Consider the following 20,577-nt stretch of genomic DNA (forward strand, 5'->3'; position numbering starts at 1 on the left):
TCTTCCACCCAAAAAAAAAAAAAAAAAAAAAGGTAAACTTCTCCCTTTTTCTCATCTGCCCTAGTTTTTTTCCCCGTATTTTAAAAAATGCTGTAGTTTTTTCACTTCCTTTCTGTACAAGTCACTATTTTGAGAATCATAGCGGAATTCTTCGTTTTTTTCGTTTTTTTTAGAGTAATTTGATGAGAAAAAGGGCGGGGGTGAAGAAAAGAAACCCTAGTTACCAATTGCAGGAGCGATTGCTGTGTAAGATTCTTATTCCTCTACCTGTATCTCTTTCTTTTTTTTTCATAAATTTCTAATTTTGTCTAATGATTTTATGTCAGATAGGGGGTCTTTTTTTTTCTTTTTTGGATTTATTTGATTTTTAGTCTCTTGGCTCCCAAATTTTGCATCTTTGATAAGGTAAATGTTCTAGTTTCTATTTGGAAATAGCAGATTTGTTTGATTAATCTCACATTTGTTTGACTGATTCTTCTTTCTTTCGTTTTTACGGGGGAATTTGTCTAGAACAAGGATGGAGATGACGAAAATAAAAAAACCGTAATTATCGAGCAAATACGTTAATGGTAAAATTATAGGAGCAAAACTTGTGTCAACTTAAGTGAATAGCAAAAAGTTGTCTACCAAACTTTTTTAGCCATTGACGCTGCCTAGGGATCCATGAAAGATATGAAGAAGTTTTTTATATATATAAATGAGTGGCTAAAAAGTTTGGTGGACATCCACTTAAGTTTGACATATTAAGATCAACTCAAATTATAGTTCTTTTACTTACTATCTAGTTTCCTTTTTTTCCCTTTTTTCTTTTACTTTTTCTCTCTTAACACGCTAATTTTGTTTGGTCATTTTGTATCAGATAAGGTTCTTCGTGGATTTTGTTGTGCGCAGCGGAAATTTCGGCAGAATTTCTGGTGGACAATAAGAGAGAAAGATCGATAAGAATTCTTGTTTCTCAAAGGGAACAAGAATCTGAAAGCCTAATATCCCATCAAAGTGGGATATTTGCTCTTCCTCTCGTCAGCTCTAGGACTGCGCGTCGAGGGATCCTAATAACTATTACAATGGCCACAAACTCAAACAATCAATTTTACGTGGTTCGGCAAACTGCCTACGTCCACGGGGCAAGGAGGGGGGATCTACTATTAAAGAGAAAAAGAATACAATGGGTTTACAACTCTCACAATCTAAACCCTCAAATAGGCTCCTTGCTTTTCTTCACAAGAAAATGTCAGCCTCCAAATACTTTTTCTCTCTTCATAAAACCCTAGGATTTTCTCTGCTGCAGCTGTTTTTCTTCTCTGCCTTTGCGTCTGCTACAGCCGCCAAAAGAAAATCCTCTGCCTCTGCTCCTTCGCACAAACTTCTCTGCTGCAGCCGCAAACAAAATTCGCACCCAAAGCCTCCTTATGCCCAGCCCTAGGAGAATTGCACAAAGGTATATATAAAGCTCACATGGGTCTTCGGGTGGGCCTTTTACTTTGTCCGCTGGACAAAACCAATTCACGCGTTTCCTTGTGAATTCCTGGCCCCATGTTCATCCTTTCACGTGTGAGCTGCTGCTCTCATGACCCTTCTGGTCACGTGGCCGCCACCAGCTGTTGCTAACCAACAGATTTCTCTCACGTTTCCATTGAGAAAAACATAGCAGATCGATTTTGTGCGGGGCCGAAGGTGATTAAAACTGAAAAACAAAACCCTGATTACCAAGTAAAAGCCATTCTTAGTAACGTTCTGGTTCCTGTACTTACTATCTTGTTTCCTGCTCTCGTGAAACCATGATTTTGTTCTATGATTACGTATCTGATAACTTCTTTGTGTATTTAGCTGATCTTTAGTCCCCTAGTTCCCTAAAGATCGCATCGTTTTCGGGGTAGTCCCTAATCTTCCCCTTAATATTGGATTTTGAGCATTAAGGTTTCGTAGTTTTTCTTCTGTCATCTGAACATATGAATTGGAGAAGAAAATATCATTTGGAGACCTGTATTTTGTAGGGTTCGCCAGGGAGCTATAACCCAGTGCGAAAAAGAACAGAATGTTTTATCGGTCTTTAATGTATTTTATCTTCTTTGATCCATCTATTCTCTCATTTGTATCTAGTATTTTTCTGGTTTATTAGATTATTTGAAAAGGTCTTCACTGATTCTTCGTGAGCTATGATACCTACCTGCTTTTAGTTGTTTCTTGGAAATTCGGTTTTCAACCTGGAGTGGATCTTTATAGCGAACGAATCATGAAAGAGTCCAAATGTATCTCTGAAATGCCTTGAGATTTCGCCTTGTTTCTTGCATAAAGAAGAACCACATTCGGGTCCGGGAATTTGTTGTCCTGTATTTCCAGATCCTCTCTTTTCATTTGCAATTGCCAGAGGTTAAGGTTCTTCTTCTTTGAAATTGACCTACAACTTTATTTGTATGCTACTATTAAGTCGAGTTTTCTTCATTTTGGATTAGAAGTAGCAATAATATTCCTAGTGTAGCATGCAAAGAAAATGAAGAGTTTAATTGGTTTACATCTTGTTGTTTGCGCATAAATACTCTTGCCTTACTGATGAATCTCAAATTGCCAGTTTTTTGCTCCTTTTGCTGCCATACTTGAAATTTGGAGTTTTTAAAATATAAGGACCAGTTGGATATTTTGTACACTGTTTACTTGTATGGATGTAAATAAACCTAAATAGCCACTTACTAATGATTTATGCTTTTATATCCATATCTACTCTTCTATACTTATTGGAGGATTCAAAGAATCACTGTTTATACTACAACAAATGCTATAGTGAATTACTGTATAGCAGTAAACAAGATCTGAATCCGCACTAGAAGTTATTGTTCATACTACAGAATTTTACTGTAGCATAAACAGTGAACAAGATCTGAATCCGCACTAGAAGTTATTGTTCATACTACAGAATTTTACTGTAGCATAAACAGTGATCATATCTGAGCCTCTACGCTTGAAGCTACTATTCGTTCTACAATAATTTACTATATTATAAATTGTAAAGCAAATTAAATGTATTAAAATGTGGATTCTCCTTCAAGTATAGAGGAATGGATATGATTTCTAAATCAAATGTATTAAAACTTAGATCATTCTTTAAGTATATAGGAGTTGATATGATTTCTAATTTTAGGGGCTGTTTGTTTGCCTTAAAAAAAATGGAAATCAAAGAAAAGGAAACATATTTCTAAGAAAAAAAAGTTTTGGGATTGTTTGGTTGGCTAAAAAAAGAAGGAAATCAAAGAAATGGAGATAAGATGAGATGAGTTGTCACCTTATTATAGGATGATATGAGTGATTTTTTAAAAAAACTTGTTTTGATGTTGTTTGGTTGGCAGAAAAAATAAGGAAATGAATTATATGTTTTGATGTTGTTTGGTTGGCAGAAAAAATAAGGAAATGAATTATAAGAAACATATTTCTTGTAATAGGTTGTTTTCTTTTGTTTGGTTATTTCTTAAAAATAAGAAAATAGATGAGATGAGATGAGTTATCATTATATTATTGGATGATGTGACTCACACTTAAGGAAATTGTTTTCATAGCTTTTTGAGAGGAAAACAAAGAAATGAAATGTTAATGAGATGAGATGAGTTGTTACAATCTTATTGGATGATGTGAGTGATTTTTAAATATGAGATGAGATGAGTTGAGTGATGTTGTGGATGAAAATAATATTTTGTTAGATGTGGTGGATGTGATAGATGAATTATTGGATGAAAATAATATTTTATTAGATGTGGTGGATGAGTTGTTGGATAAAAATAATATTTTATTATATGTTGTAGGTGAGTTTTAGGGATGAAAATGTGTGAAATTGTACTTTTTAAGATTTCTTTGTTTTCATTTCTATTTTTTGGTTTTTTAGGAAATAACCAAACAGGCCCTTAAGCGTACAATAATTAAATCAAATGTGTTAAAACTTAGAGGAAGACAAGTTTAAAATGCGGTGCTTAAAAAAACAGGGGATCATGCTTTGCACGGGTGCACACTAGTCTCTTGTAAATGCCAAAAATGGGTCATAAGCAAAAGTTCATAAAATGTGTTATCCTGTGTGATGTGTTGGATAATTTGATGATCTAGGCATGAAAATTGAACTAGAAAATAACAGATTAAATTACCGTTCACCGTCGAAACAATGGAAGTCTTCTCCTCTCCTCCCGTAGCCAGATGATGGGGAATTAGGTCTCTTTACTGCCGTACGTTTGACAGAGAGGACTCCCACCCTTTATAAAGATACGTGATTAACTCCTACCTCACATTGATTAATCACAACGTGTGCGATTACATCTCAGCATTGATCCTATCTCTTTTAATATTCAACGATACACTAACCCAACTTATAAACATGAAGACTTATCTAACTCAACGGTCATTTGGTGCATCGCTATCTAACTGAATCCAAGTGCAAACTTTAAATCAAATCCAAAATCGAGTAGCTTGGGTCCATCATGATTCGTGTGATAATCGAACCAACAATCCCCACTTGCAGCAGACAACCTTCATTTTAATTCAAAAACATTAAATTCAAAAACTTTAAATTCGGATCGCACGACATTTATTTAGAAAACAACTTGCTGAGCCATGATCTAATTAGGTATATTCGGCGAAACCTTTCCTGAAACAAAAGTATCTCACTAATGTGATCGGAAAAACACTTATTAGCCTAAATCAACCAAGGTCACTCCACCGTCCAGACGCCGCTAGTCACCACTAATTTTTCTTAAAGACCTTTTCCTATTTGTTTTACGTGATTGTAATCAGACCGTCACATCCTTATGTCAATTCCATATACGCTTCTTAAGTTCCTCTGCAACATACACAAACCTGTATCCGTTCTGAAACTTTACGCGGCATCCGCGCGAGAATAACCTCACCTTAGTCAGAACTAAAGCCTCAAATGTGATCGCCCAATCAATCAGCTTACTTGCACAAATTAAGATCTCTTAACTTACGCCTTTATGATCTACGGACGCATTGTGCTTTAATTCACGTTTCTTTAACGATTAACTGAAACTCCTTTACTTAAACATTTATTTATCTTACTTTTAAAATAATATAGTCAAGCGCAACTAATGATCAATAACACATATGCTTGAAAAATATCAACACTTGCTAATATATATAATAAAATTACATCAAATATCTTTCTTCTATGCACTCATACAGCAATTTCTGGGCGGAAAGAATACTTAAAATAAAACAAAACACTGACGACAACTCTGAATCTACGTCGAGAAGACTCTAAAAACCATACTGATACATTTCCTTGAAGAGCCTGAAATTCCCTGCAAGGATCAGCAATCATCCAATGAGTTTGGCATAATGAGAACCTCAATGCAATCCTTGTCGAGCTAGTAATCAAGACTAACCAAAATACTTCACGACCGATGTGTCTTATTTCCTAGCTGGAAAAGTTCTTAGATTCTTTAACAAACTGACACTGCTTGATTATACAATACATTTTAACTGGTCTCTGAATGAACTGCCACCACCTCTAGTTCAGCTGACGAAATTTTGAAAAGCCAAGAGGCCAATCAATCTTGCCTTCAAAAACAGCAACAATTACCTGGCCTTCCATGTTGGATCGTCACTTAATGACTGCTGCAGCTTTTCCCAAGAAACTCTCCATCCAGCAGCAGAAATATATAAACCTGATGTTGATTTCCTGCTAATCTCCACATCCGCAAAATCTGAATCTGAATAACCAACAGACTTCTAGATTTTCATCACTCTTCTGTACCAACATGAAATCCTTGTCTCCTGCATATATTATACCGCAGAAACTTCTTTTACACTTCCAAATGAGTTACACCCAGATTCTGCTCTGAAACTCTTGCCTAAATATTCCCCACGAATATACTGATGTCTGGCCTGAGTGTCACTACACGCATACATCTAGATCGTGCCAACGGCAGAGACATCACTCTCAGAGTTCACTAGCAATCACGCTTCAACTTCATTTCGTGGGCATTCGAGATTTGTTGCTTAACATATCTCCTTTACAACTGTGCTTCACACTGGTGCATCAAAACTTCATGCCATAATCGTTGAAAGGACTTTCTCATATAAGCCCTTGAGATAAGCCCAACACAGCCCTTTATGTTGCGAGTCGTCGTTAATGACCTGATTGCCAAAACTAATGAGCATCTCCGAATGTCTTTCATATCAAGCAATTATCTCGAAAGAAACCTTAGTCCATGTAGCGAGACTGAATATCACTGCTGCTTAAATCAATATATCATGCTACATATATTATACTTAATAGACAATTCTGTCCCCCAGATTTTAAGTAATACTGCAGCGATCGACAGGAATTTCCTCGAAAGTCCATTTGATTTATCACTTGATAAATTTTAATACCCTGTCTTGGAAGCGCTGCTGAGACGCATATTGAACTCTAGCAATCTGCACGACCAGATCCCCTTAACTGGCATTAAACTTCAGGCTGTCCCATAAGTATCCTCATCTCAATCTCCATTGCGAGAGAATGCCGTCTTGGACATCCATACTGATGGAGGCTCAAGGCAAAATGGCCGACGAGACAAGAAACCGAACGAATCTTTCTTAGATCTGGAGAAAAAGTGTCCGACTAGTCCAATCCTTCTCCTGCTGAAACCCTTTGCCACTAGCCTGGCCTTCGAATTCGTCTCCAAGTTCCTTCCAGAATCCCTTTGGTCTGAAACCATTACGCATTCCATCCTCTGCTTTGTTGTGCAAACAGGACAACTCCCAACACAGAGTTCTTTTCCAATTGACGAACTCTCTTCCAATATCCTCAGCCAATCCGGCATGAAGCTTCTCTAGCTTTTGATACTGCATGAGGATCCAATCATTCTTGGATCATGCATCCACTTTCTTGAAGATAGACCTCTATAGTCATCAGTATGCACATCTTCTGACGCTCTAGAGGATCTTCCTAATTAGTTGTCGCCTCTTCCACGGTGCATAACGGTTTCTTGAACTGGATGAGGAGTGGAACCTATCTGAAGAATGGGGATCGAAGAGATCATCTAATAGCGGAAGCCGAGCTGCTCATCTCTAAAACTTCCTTCAAAACTCAACACCACGCGATGTCTGAATGAAGGCATTAGGGCTTGCCAGAAACTTCAACATTCTGTCCGAAAAATCTGGGTTATACCTGATAAGAACAATAGAACCTGAGCCCTTAATCTGCAGGTAGCGCGAAATGACGAACACGACACTGCTACGGTGCTTCTAATTCTTAATTCTTGGATATAGAAGGTCCTTGCCTGCTGCTGGACATCCCCTAAACACTAGATAAGACAAGACATAGGATCCCCTGCAGTCCAGAACTTGAACGGGTCTCAGCTACCGCGTTACAAGGTAGACGATTATGAGATATAACAGCTGTCTTCAATGGCGTCACCCAAAAACTGTTCAGGCAAATCTGAATGACTCATCACTTGGCTGCGAACCGGCATCTTGATAAGACGATTTCTTCTTTTTTCAGCTACGCGCCATTTTGCTGTGGAGAACCCTGGGAGAGTGTACTGAGGAACAATCCTGTTGTGACCTTAAGAGCTCAATGAGAAGGACCATGATTTGTGCCGTCCTGATCTTCGGTTTACCATGAATTCGCCACCCACTCGTCGATCCAGAACGCACAGATTTAATCTTTCTTTCTTAATTGTTTTTTGCAACTTCAGTTAAAGATCTTGAAAACATTCTAAGTGCACCTATATTTGGTGAAGGAAGAAAAATATGGCATAGCTGCGAAAAATCATCTTATGAAGTGAGATAAAGATCGCTGACGCACCATCGAGAGTGGAGTTAGGAAAACGGTCCACAAATATCTGTATTAATAGGTCAACGGAGACCCTTTACTCCCTGGAGGATTCAAATTCTCAATTTAGTCCATCTTCTCCTTGATACAGTCAACCATGTACCAAAATCAGAGAAATCTAAGTTTGTTCAAGAACCGCAGACTTGTACTAAGGATCCAACGCTGCTTTCTTGAAGCATTCCCAATCTCCGGTGCCGCAAAGGATGGAAGAATTGCCTATTAACCTAGTGACGCTTTCTACCAAAGAAAAGCATAATTCACCCAGACATCAAGAGGGGAAGGAAAAGATGCATCCAGGATTTAATCTATAAAGACCATTCAATTAACGAAATCAATGTCCGATAACATCCAAGCCATTTCTGATAGAACAAAATATCTCTGAAACAAAGTATAACCAGATTCCAGAAAGTCTAAAAACTGAAATAAGATTCCTTCTCATAAAGGTACTAGAAAGTGTCTGGTAAAACATAAGTGAAACTCCAGAATCAGCACAGGACTGAAGTGCGCCCAACGAGCCTCACCTTCAAAGGTGTGAGTTTCCCAAAATAACTGCTCATTTGCCATTGCCGCTTCCGACTGTGATTATTCCTTGTATGAAGTTGAAATGCGGTCATCAGAGCAACCAGAATCAATCCACACAGAATTTGAAGGATACATCAACTAAGTTTTGTTCACGAACAAACATGATCTACAATCCCATACAAACTGTACTATGGTTGCTCTTGCTTAACGATGTCCCTAAACTGCTTTCTGGATAGAATGTGCGTCCATTCTGTATTAAACATGGACGTAAAAAAAAATTGAGACCTTTAGTTTTATTAACTTTAATTTTCCAGCTCCATTTTGGGTTAGAATGGATGGGTCAGAGTGTTTAATGATGCGCCTTCCACTCTGGCGGGACCCAGGCGGAGGTGCATCATCTCATCACACTTTGGGCAAGTGATTTGGACATGCTATTCGCTTCCCCCCAAATGTGATATACTACATCACCTACAGAACTCCTACACAGTGCAGTTTGATTTGAACACTCCTAACCTTTGGGCAATAGGGTATGTCTCCTCCTCACCTGACATGTTCCACTATCAGCACCACCTTATACTGTAGGGGATTTCCTAGACACCTTTGGGTCAAGGCTAAGTATCCACGCCACAGGTAAGTCAACCTTCCAGTCTGAATGAAATAGAATCAACTCTAGAAAATGGATAGATTATAGGTGTGCACCTTGGGCAAGACACTAACCTACTCTAACCATAATTTCTAAGTGACTGTTTTACTGATCTCCTTAACCACATAGGTTGATCTAATAACTTAATCCGTTTATCAATGAACCGCAAATAATTACCCACCTGAATTAAGGATATAATTAGGGTAAATCAATTATCTTTATGTGCATACAATAATCTTGTATGAATTGTTCAAATTCCTGTTTAAAACTTTATGAAAGTTAAATAAAAACTGTATAAGTTGAACAAGTACACAAAATGATCTTTCCAACGACTATTTATGGGCTCAAATCAGACTTAAAACGGATCTGTAGCGACCAAAATAAAATGAATGGTCAAAACTGTAATGGGTCGGGTTTAGAAATTAATTGGAGCGGGTCGGGTCCATTAAATACTGGATCGGGTCTGACTTAATGGGTTTTGGAGTTATGTAACTAAAAACTAAAAGATAATTATATTAATTAATCTAATTATTTATCAATTAAACTAATTAACTAAAAAACCCTAACCCTAATCCCACGACCCAAGACCCGCCGCCTGCACCCAAAACCCTCCGCTGCCGCGCCGTCGGCCAAGAGACCGCGAGAACTAATGCTGCTTTGTTCTTTTTTTTTTTCTTATTCTCTTAAAGTTATGCGGCCCATGATATTCCTTTGATTGAAAAACAGGAGCACCAAGGGTTTCAGCGCCGATGTATAAAGAAAAAAAAACAAGTTGATCTTGTGTTCTGCGGCCATGACAAATCAAAGATTATGCTATATATTCTCGGCTGGATAGATTTCTTTCTTAAAAAATTAATAATCCGAAAATAAAACTGTTAATTCTAGATCAAAGATCATGCAAAACTGTGCTCTGATACCACTGTTGATAAATTGATGATCTAGCATGAAAAAATTGAACTAGAAAATAACAATGTACAATTCCGTTTCACTCCGTAACGAAACAAGGAAGTCTCTTCCTTCTGCTCCCGTGAGCCAATGATGGTAATTAGGTCTCTTACCTGCGTACGTTTGAGAGGCAGAGGACTTGCCCACCCTTTATAAGATATTTTTGATTAACCACCCATTCATCGTTTATCACAACCGTGGGGATACACTCTCAGGTTTGATCCTATCCATTAGATATTCAAATAACCACTCCCACGTGCCCAACTTGATAAACATGACAACTTGATCTAAGCCTAGACCATGTTAGTAGCATCCTAGATCCTACTTGCAATCCATGCAACTTGGAAACAAAATCCCAAAATCGAGTAGGTTGGGCCACATGGGTTCGTTGGATTAATCGAACCCAACATGATGGGCTTTTTTCTCCCCTCCTAATCATACTTGAAAATTCCTCAATCCCCAATATTGTTTCTAGATGTGATTGAGTTATCTTAGCTTACAAACTCATTATGCAAGTGATATTTTGATCTTATAGCCTGCGGAAATTCGTCTCTCTTGTTATATAAACCTTTTTCTAGTTTCTTTCTCAATATTGTATCGCCTTTTGTGTACAAGTTTCTATTTAGATCATCGTCACAATAAACTGAATGAGAGAAATCGATCAAATCTTACAAGTTTTTACTATTCTTAATTTATCATTTGTTGCAGAGGAACTAGTCTAGAAGAAGGGCGAAGATCAAGAAAAGAAAACTCTTATTCCCATGTAAAATCCATTACTGGTAAGATTCTGGTTCATAGCTTCTATCTCTTTCTTTTAGTAAAATCCTACCTTCGTTTGATGATTTCATCTCTTACAGGTTCTTAATGGATTTATTTGATCTTTAGTTACATTGTTACTAAAGACCGTGTCTTTGGTAAGGTAGTCTCTAATCTTGCTCTTAATATTGGTTTTCTTAATTAACTAAGGTTTGATTCTTTCTACTTTGTTGGGACTGTTCCATCTCCGCGTATGAATCAGAGAAGAAAATAGCATTTAGAGACTCAGATTTATTTGGTTTACCAAGGGTAGCAATCCAGTGAGAAAATGAGCAGTATTGTTGTTTATCAGGTATGTCTAGGTTCCTCTATTTTATGTTGCTTAATCTGACTATTCTGTCGTTCGTATCTATGATTTTGCTGGTTTATTAGATTATTTGAAAGGCCTATGCTAATGTTCCATGAGTTATTCTTCGTACCCGTTTTTAGTTGTTTCTTCGAAATTAGGTTAACTTCAACCAAGAGTTGAACCTAGAGTGAAGGAATCATGAAAATCCTTCAGACAATATATCGCCATGCCTAGAAATTTCTCTTTCTTTTGTATATAACGAAGAATCTACTCCAGGCGCGATAATTTGTAATATACAAAGAAGTTAACTTCGTTCTTTTAAGAGCAAATGATGATGCCAATAAAGAAGGAAGGGACGAGATAGAGATGCAACTATCTCACAGTCAACCTGCATTTTGAAGCAAGCTCTTCTCTTTTAAAAAGTCCTGCCATAAAGCTAGAGATTCAAAAAAGTAGCTTTAATCATATCAGCTTTCATTTTCAACAGTAGAACCTACTAAGATGAAGTTTCTCCTGAGCTGCGGTTATCATCTGCTCTAAAAGCATTCAATTTGAATGCTGAAGCCTTTAATTTACTTCTTCTTTATTAGCATTATCATTCTTAAAATCCTGTATGTTGTCTTAGGATATTTAGGCATGTTACACAGCTCAGGGGAAAACTTATGCTTGGTATATCTTATCAGGTTTTGTCGTTCAGATGGAATGCTAATATGATATTTTTTTTAAGAACTTTTTTCCCCCAAATTTCTATGCTGCTCATTTACTTCTTTATTAGCATTACTATCTGGTCTCGAAAACTTTCAAGTTATCTTGTTGTAGGATATTCAGGTGGTTGCGGCTAAGGAGATTCTGCTCGTTTACTAGTAGCATATATATTTGTTTTCTTGTGTTTTCCATGAACATATTGTTCGATCGCGTTTGTAGGTTTGGACAGATGATTCCTATCACAGAGAAATACTGGAGTAGCTACATGTAGCAACATTCCCTTCATGGCCTTTCGGAACTATCGGCTGTAATGTGCAGTAGTTTTTTCAGATCCACTTTGTTATATCAAGTCTAGCCGCAGCGACAGGAATGCTTGTTATGAAGGTTCGAACTTATAATGCATATAATGACTCATTAGAAATTTCTGTATTTGTCAGCTTTAATCCCCCTCTCTGGACCTCTATGGTCCCTTAATTTGTACAAACTGCTTCCAATACAATGCTCTTACGTTTCTGGAAGATTTTTCACTTCGCCGATGTTCTGAATTTGAGAGAGGCTGACTACAAGCTAGGGATGTTCAAATTAATCAGGACATGATTTTTTTCATCATAATGATTTCTTTGATGCTACACTGCTGAAATTACCTCTATCCCGCTTATTTCTGGTTATTACTTTTTTAGGAAGATTTCTAGTTTTTTATTTGTATGTCATGTGATGCCTTGAGGCAGCAAGTTGTTTGAGGATGAAGAAATTACTCTTCTATCCATTTTTCTGTAGAACACAAAACTCCTCTGTGCATCTTTTATAGCAGGAGAAGAATATAAACCTTCAGGTAACTTCTTCATCATAATGTTTATACCAGTTTATATTTGCTTATGCTACACCACTGCAAACTTTATTCCACTAATTTCTGGTTATTACTTTTTTTAAAGGTAAATTTCTAGTTATTACTTGTTTACTGTTGGATGCCTTTAAGCTGAATCCCTCTTATGATGACAATAGTACCCCTTCTATTAACTTTTGTTCCATCTTTTACAGTTTAACATAACTGCAATTGCCTTTCAGGTTGTTTATACATTTATCCCTTTTTCTTATGTTAAGTCTTGCTTGTTATCTGAAATAGTTTTCCCAGCAAAACGATGACAAAAAATTTGACCTACATTTTGTTGTGGTGCATTTGTCTTGAGAACAATTACAGGTTATTTTATGTGCTGTATACAGACAGTGTATAAACCAGTGAAGCTACTATAAGTACTACAGAAATACTCGGGTTAGCCACTTATTACTCGCAAAACATTTTTTGTTCACACTAAAACCTTCTAACGTGCAAACGCTAAATAGCACTTAAATACCTTATAGTTTCACTCACTTTGCACTTAGATATCTTCGCATGTTTTTTGTAGCATTTATATAGGAGAAATTTTGTAGCAACTACAGCTAAATACGAAATAGTCGCAGCAATGAGCAATTGTACTTGCATGTAGTTGATGTTATACCAATTACAATTGCAACGAACAAAACAATTTCTCAACAATTGCAGCTCCAACAAACCAGACATTCCTTAGTATAACAATTAGATTATAAGAGGTCAAAAGAATTTAGTAAGATATATGTTGTGCGCAGCGGAAATTTCGGCAGAGTTTCTGGTGCACAATAAGAGAGAAAGATCGATAATAATTCTTGTTTCTCAAAGGGAACAAGAATCTGAAGCCTAATATCCCATCAAAGTGGGATATTTGCTCTTCCTCTCGTCAGCTCTAGGACTGCGCGTCGAGGGATCCTAAAAACTATTACTATGGCCACAAACTCAAACAACTAATTTTACGTGGTTCGGTAAACTGCCTACGTCCACGGGGCAAGGAGGGGAAGATCTACTATTAGAAGGAGATAATACAACTAGGGTTTATAAACTCTCAAACAATCTCTCAATCTCTCACAAAAGAAAACACAAGAGATTGCACAAAACTCTCTTCACAAATCCCTAAGATTTTTTTCTTTGCTGCAGTCGCCGCTCTGTTTTTCCTTGTACCCGCCTCTGCTCCTTTGCACTTGCTGCCGTTTTTTTTTTCTCAGCCTTAGCACCCCCAAAACCTAGGCTAAAAACAATGTTCCTATTTATAGCCTATTGGTTAATCGGGTGGGCCTTTGAACAAATATCCAAGATACAACTAAAACCCGCTGGACAATAAGAGAGATGGTTTGCTTTGATGTGCTCTTCATTCACGCGTCAACCTTCACGTGAAACAATTCACAACCTTCACGTGAAACAATTCACGCCTGGGCCTCACACTCACAATTCTCCACCTCGGCGAAGTTTTCCCAAAACTGAGCCGACACCAAAGCATCCAACTGTCCCACTTGTTGCGTCCAGTACGCCGTGAAACAATTCACGACAACGGACTCAATCCATAACAAGTAGAGACCCAAACAGGAGTGCGAACACTCTTCCAAACGTCGATGTCTACTCACCAAATCGATCACACACCCATCAAAATCCAACCCGGCTGCATCATAAGACTGCCTACGTATCCTCTTGCCCAAGGAATCAAGCCGAACGTAGTTCACCCAAATGGCCGCGAATGACCTCAAACCAATAGAAGAGTTCGCAACCCCTCTCCAATATCATCAACTCTACGGCTGATAACACCTCCAATGGCCTCAAACACCTCCACCTGAGGTGAACCAATGGTCATACCCAAACTGCATCTATCAGCTACACTCGAGTCAAAACCCAACTCATCATCTGCATCCGAATCCAAATGACTTCCACGCTGTGTCACCTCAGCTGGAATCCCAACCAATGCAGAATGATCTGGAGTAATCTTCACCCAATGTGGAGTAGCATCACTCTCCACCCGCTGCGATACCTCTAAGGTCTGTCCAAAACTCTCCACCTGCTGTGAGTCAAATAGCTCCCTTATCGAAGCCTCAACCAAGGTGACACTACCAGACCTATCTTCTAATGAAGTTTTACCTCCAATCACAGTAGTTGACAACTCTTTAATAGGATGACCCAAATATGTCGAAGTCTCTGTCCAGAAACTCTTCTGCAGACCATTGCTTGACAACAAACACCAATCCTCCTCCAGCAAGGTACGGTTCTTCAAATTTGCCACCCTATCAAGTTGCCCCAAGATTTCCTTTCCAACGAAGTGTCTCGAAATGCCGTGAGCTCGGCTCCAATACAGAAATAGGTCCATCTTGTACCTCCCACCAGAATGGAGTACCTTCACCTTTCTGTCTATTACACACTTTTTCAATCTGTTGGATACTACTAGGATTTTCTCCAAAGGGGATTTGGTTGCAACCCAAACACGCCTAGAACAGTCACCAACAAAGGAAACCAAACGCCTATTACCTCCCAATGATGCCCCCTTGGAAGGCCCCCAAACATCCACGTGAACTCCTCTAGAACGACCCTTAGCACGGTGAATAGAGGTGCCAAACTTCACCTCAGTCTTCTTGCTCACATCAACACGTTCACTGGACATTAAATTGCAGGTCTTTATACCCTCTTTCAATCTATGCGAGGAATCAATACTGGAATGGTCAAGCCCCAAATGCCGCAGTCTAGTCGAATCAACAGAAGTCGCCAGCTCTCCACCTGTCACTATACCTCCAGTCAAGTAATACAGGTTATTTCTCCTGACGCCCTTCATCAAAATACGAGAGTCTCTCGCAATCTCGAGAACCATGTCCTCAACACGAACCTTCAGACCCTCTCCAACCAAAGCTCCAATCGAGATCAAGTTTTTCCTCAAAGAAGGAACATATCTCACATCATTTATCTCCCTAACAGTCCCGTCAAACATTTTTATGCGAATTCTTCCTATCCCAAGGATCTGGCATGCACGATTATCAGCCATGTACACCACACCACTATCCACCAGCTTCTCAAAACTGGAGAACCATTCCCTTCTAGGGCACACATGATAGGTCGCACCACTATCCAACATCCATTCAGATTCCTCCGAATAGCTATCTGTAGGACTGATAGAAAGCGAATAAATAGAAGAGTCAGAATTATTACCATCCGATACAATGTTTGCTTCTGATGATGGCTGCTTCCCTTTTCCCTTCTGCTTATTCTTCATCCATTCGTCGAGCTTTGGGCAGTCTTTCTTCCAATGACCAGTCTCCTTGCACCAAGCACACTGATCTTTTCTTACTCTAGACTGTGACTTTCAATTCTTTCGGTTTGGACCCTTTCCTCTTGCGACCAACGCCTCTGCTACCGGCTCAACTGAAGCCTCCTTATCCTTCTTTCGAAGCTGATAATTCACAAGTGCAGCAGTGACCTCACTATACGAAAGGGATGCCTTCCCATTAATAAGAGTAATGACGAATGTCTCATATTCTTCGTCGGGCAAGGAACTCAACAACAGCAACGCCTTGTCCTCATCTTCAATTTTGACATCCACATTCGCCAAATCCGCAAGAAGCTTTGTGTAGTGGTTCATGTGATCTCTAATGGAGGTTCCCTTCTTCAATTGGAAATGATAAAGCCTCCTCTTCAAATGCAAGCGATTTTCCACACTCTTGGTCAAATACTTGCTTTCGAGAATCTCCCAAATCTTCTTCGCAGAAGTCTCATTCATCACATCATATTTTAGATCTTGAGTCAAACAAGACCTAATCACACCACACGCCGTTCGATTCATCTTCTTCCAAACCTTCTCTTCAATCTCATCTGGCTTGCCATCTAACTCCAATGTATCCTCCAAATTCTGCGCGTTCAGCGCATCCAAAACCTCGCATCTCCATAATCCAAAGTTGTTTGTGCCATTAAATTTCTCCACATCTATCTTCATAGAGTGGATATTCAAACTCTGAATGGTCTTCGCGCCAGAAGCACCACCCTCGACACCCGAAGCACCTTCTTTCCCCGACATCTTACGCACCAACGAACAAAGAATAGATCCAAAACTAAAAGATAGAGTCTTTACCAAAAGATCCCACCTTTATCACCAACGAAGTCCTAAACGGGCCTCCAAATTGATCTACTCCTCCAACCAAACCCTAGATCTGGAATCTGGGCTCTGATACCACTTGTTGTGCGCAGCGGAAATTTCGGCAGAGTTTCTGGTGCACAATAAGAGAGAAAGATCGATAAGAATTCTTGTTTCTCAAAGGGAACAAGAATCTGAAGCCTAATATCCCATCAAAGTGGGATATTTGCTCTTCCTCTCGTCAGCTCTAGGACTGCGCGTCGAGGGATCCTAAAAACTATTACTATGGCCACAAACTCAAACAACTAATTTTACGTGGTTCGGCAAACTGCCTACGTCCACGGGGCAATGAGGGAAAGATCTACTATTAAAAGGAGAGAATACAACTAGGGTTTACAAACTCTCAAATCTAAACCCTCAAACAATCTCTCAATCTCTCACAAAAGAAAACACAAGAAACTGCACAAAACTCTCTTCACAAATCCCTAAGATTTTTTTCTTTGCTGCAGCCGCCGCTCTGTTTTTCCTTGTACCCGCCTCTGCTCCTTTGCACTTGCTGCCTTTTTTTTTCTCAGCCTTAGCAGTTAGCACCCCCAAAACCTAGGCTAAAAACAATGTTCCTATTTATAGCCTATTGGTTAATCGGGTGGGCCTTTGAACAAATATCCAAGATACAACTAAAAACCGCTGGACAATAAGAGAGATGGTTTGCTTTGATGTGCTCTTCATTCACGCGTCAACCTTCACGTGAAAATAAGAGAGATGGTTTGCTTTGATGTGCTCTTCATTCACGCGTCAACCTTCACGTGAAACAATTCACGCCTGGGCCCCACACTCACAATATACTCCTTAAAATTGAGATATGCGAACCTGCTTCAGATGATATATTGCAAGGGATATATTTGCGATTAACACTTAAAAAAAATCCTCATGAGTAAGAATATAAGAATAATAAACAATGCAGCAAACATGTTCAGTAAAATCCAACAATTCTTTCAATAAATATATTGGAACATAGTGCACATCACACATATGATCCAGGCAAAAAATAAAAAAAAATCAAGGAGAAATGTCAAAGAACAGCCGAAACAAACAAACATCATAACTAAAAACTAGAAACAAATAGTAGCAGAACTCGACCACTGAAGCAACTCCTGTATTTGTAATTGCAAAGCTACCAACCTTTTATATCAGCACTTTGATTCATAATCCTAAAACAGAGTTACCTCAGTATGCTGCAGAGAGACCTCCTATTCTCTTATAGATATTGAACATACAGAAGGAACGCCGCAAAAACTAGAAACATATAGTACCCAAAATCCACCTTAACTGCTGAAGAGACTCCTGTATATGTTGTTTCAAAGTTTCCAGTGGGAGTGTTTGTGCTCAGAACAACAACAATCCAATCACCCTCATCAGCAACCCCAGCTGCAACGTACTTACTATCATTCAGACTTCCAGAGTATTGAGACTTCGTAAAGTTTGTGAGCACGAGGGTTGAATCTAAGTTAGGGACACAAGCAGGCATAATGGCTGCATCTTGTGTGACGGTAGCATTCAAATGACAGGTTTTGAGAAACTCAGGGTAATTAGGGAATTGTTCTTCGGTTCCAAGAACCGTATTGGATCCGGTAGTGTTGGTGCACGGCTGGCCCTTGAACTGCTTGGCGATTTCATCCGCTAAGCAATAGGCGTTATCGTTAGTGGTCAGTTTCGAGAGGTTGAGTGAAGTTCTGTAGCTGTTGATGCCTTCGAGGAGCTTATCATCAGTATCTGCAATGAATGTCATGAAATATATCTTTACCAGATGCTTGTTAGCATATTTTCTTTCTTAATCTACAATGTTTAGAAAGTTTTTTAAAAAAAAACTTTTTTTCTCTTATCCGACATGAAAAGAAAAGAGAGTAGATCATGAAATATTCTGCGATGCAGATCTAGTGTTGCTCCATAGGAAATGTGAGATGAATGTGATATCTAGTTTCATCTAAAGCTGATTAGATCCAGGATTTCTAGTTATTACTTTGTACTGGTTTTCAGGTTTCATTCGGACAGAAAGGTAAACTTGAAGCAAGCAAGAAATACCCGGTTAACTAAAAGCAATGCTCCATAAGTCCCATAAGTGTGACACCCCGAGATTTAGTCCCTCGTCGGGTAGTGCAAGAATATAGGGCAGGTCATGGGTTTCAAGTGTAGAATTGACTAGCTAGTTCTGGTAGTGGTTTGAACCAAACAAAGCGCTACATTCAGTGGATCCCCCCCAGCTCACACCATGGCGACGGGCTCATGGGCCGGCGGCATGACAGTAAGTGCAGCGAAAATGGATGCGGTAACTAGTTTCACCCAAAACTGATTAGATCAGATATTACCATTCGAAGGAGGCCGACAATTTAGAGCATCTGGGCTAAAGATTATAAATGTTCAAACAATCAATCAAAAGGTAGCAACCAAAGAAACATCATCAGAACTAAAATCAACGCAGATCCCGCTGCCCCGAAAGTAATTCGAGACGAGTGTGGCAAATAGTTTTCACCCCACAAGCGATTCCATTGAGCATCGCCACGTGAGATGAATGATCATTTGGGCTAAATTCATACTGGTTTCAAGCTTCATTGGGACAAAAAATCAAACAGGCAGCAAGCAAGAGTCGCCCGCGGAACTAAAAGCAACGCAGATCTGTTTCTCCTAAACTGTTCCAATAACTAGTTTCAGCGGCCAGGACCGATTAGATCCCAAATTATTAGATGAATGAATTAATCAATGTAGCTGCCCTCGAACTTCGTTCAAGCAAAATATCAAACGGGTAGCAAGCAAAAAAAAAACATGTAGATGAGGCAAGATCCAGATTATTACCATCAGATCTGGCGAAATGGAGGAGGATCGCAACGAGGAGGGTGAAGAGAAGGAGACGATGGGGACCCTCCATTTCCCTCAACCGCCGCTTTTATTTTCTTTTCTTAATTGTTTTCCATTTAATCATATTTTATTGTCTTCACTTTGTTTTCCATTAAATCACTAATTTTAAGTATTCAAAACTCAATTGTATAATTCCATGATTTTTTTGCCCCTTATTATTTGTGGTCTGTAAAAATTTTGGATTTAATTGCCAATACTCTCTGCTGCCCAAACGAACTTTTTCGACATACATGAGACAAATAAGGTATTTGATGAAATACCAAGATGTTTGTCTGCAATTAACGTGACAATAATGTGACGTTTTTCATTTCTTCTTTCTTTAGTGTCTTCCAGCCTTCAGGTTGTTATTAACATTGAGGCTTATCTCCCCCCCCCCCCCACCCCCCCCCCCAATGCCTATAAGATGAATGCATCATGTAATCAATAATATAGGAATTAACTTCGTTATCAATGCATACGGAGGTTTTTCCATTTCCCATTTTCCAATATAAAGTGGTGAAATTAGTAGAGTTAGGGATGTACCATATTATTTTTAGAACAAAATATCTAACGCCAACCTCTAAATTTTTTGGGAGCAAAAACGATTCGTATCGGTATAGCTATTAACTACATACGTGATTTTATCATCATTCATTGTAGAATGGGGCAGTTTAATTATAGAATGGGACAGTTTGGATATTTTAATGTCCCCTCAGTAGAGTAGATGAAAACAACCGATTCATATATCCACATTGTAAGTTGTTCTGTTGAGAATTGTATTGTTATGATAGGATTGCACTCTTATACTAACTTGTACCGTAAACTAACTCTGTTGTATAAGACATAAAAATGTGGAATCCTTTCTCATGAAATGACATAAGGAATCATAAGTCCCTACGGAAAAGTCATATAAAGTTCGTAGTAGCGCTAGCATTACTCAAGTAGAGAGAGGGTAGCGTTATTTGTAAATAGGGGCTGTTTGTTTCCTTTTTTTTTTTTTTTTTTG

The 20,577-nt window shown here is 38.7% G+C and overlaps 1 protein-coding gene and 1 long non-coding RNA gene across 3 annotated transcripts; one reads left to right on the top strand and one right to left on the bottom strand.

Moving 5' to 3' along the window:
- On the top strand, window positions 10,343-12,729 carry LOC109843114. Of its 2 annotated transcripts, XR_002247523.1 has the most exons (4): window positions 10,343-10,699; window positions 10,778-10,834; window positions 10,939-11,028; window positions 11,950-12,729. It is a non-coding gene; the product is annotated as an uncharacterized LOC109843114 (long non-coding RNA). The 2 variants fall into 2 exon arrangements; XR_002247522.1 differs by lacking the exon at window positions 11,950-12,729 and having other exon boundaries at window positions 10,939-11,585.
- LOC109843367 (uncharacterized GPI-anchored protein At3g06035-like) lies at window positions 17,595-19,615 on the bottom strand. Its single transcript, XM_020412302.1, has 2 exons — window positions 19,530-19,615; window positions 17,595-18,452 (listed from the first exon to the last, which is right to left on the bottom strand). Exons 1-2 carry the CDS (start codon window positions 19,600-19,602, stop codon window positions 17,938-17,940), a joined length of 588 nt encoding a protein of 195 aa, XP_020267891.1. The 5' UTR covers window positions 19,603-19,615; the 3' UTR covers window positions 17,595-17,937.

Source organism: Asparagus officinalis, chromosome 5, assembly GCF_001876935.1.
Source record: "Asparagus officinalis chromosome 5, Aspof.V1, whole genome shotgun sequence".
NCBI lineage: Eukaryota > Viridiplantae > Streptophyta > Magnoliopsida > Asparagales > Asparagaceae > Asparagus > Asparagus officinalis.

Excerpts from the sequence above, each read along its gene's own strand:
- LOC109843367 (XM_020412302.1), bottom strand. The coding sequence starts at position 19,602 with ATGGAGGGTCCCCATCGTCTCCTTCTCTTCACCCTCCTCGTTGCGATC. Across the intron at positions 18,453-19,529 it reads CCATTTCGCCAGATCTGATG|ATACTGATGATAAGCTCCTC; the intron begins GTAATAATCTGG and ends CATTCATTGCAG.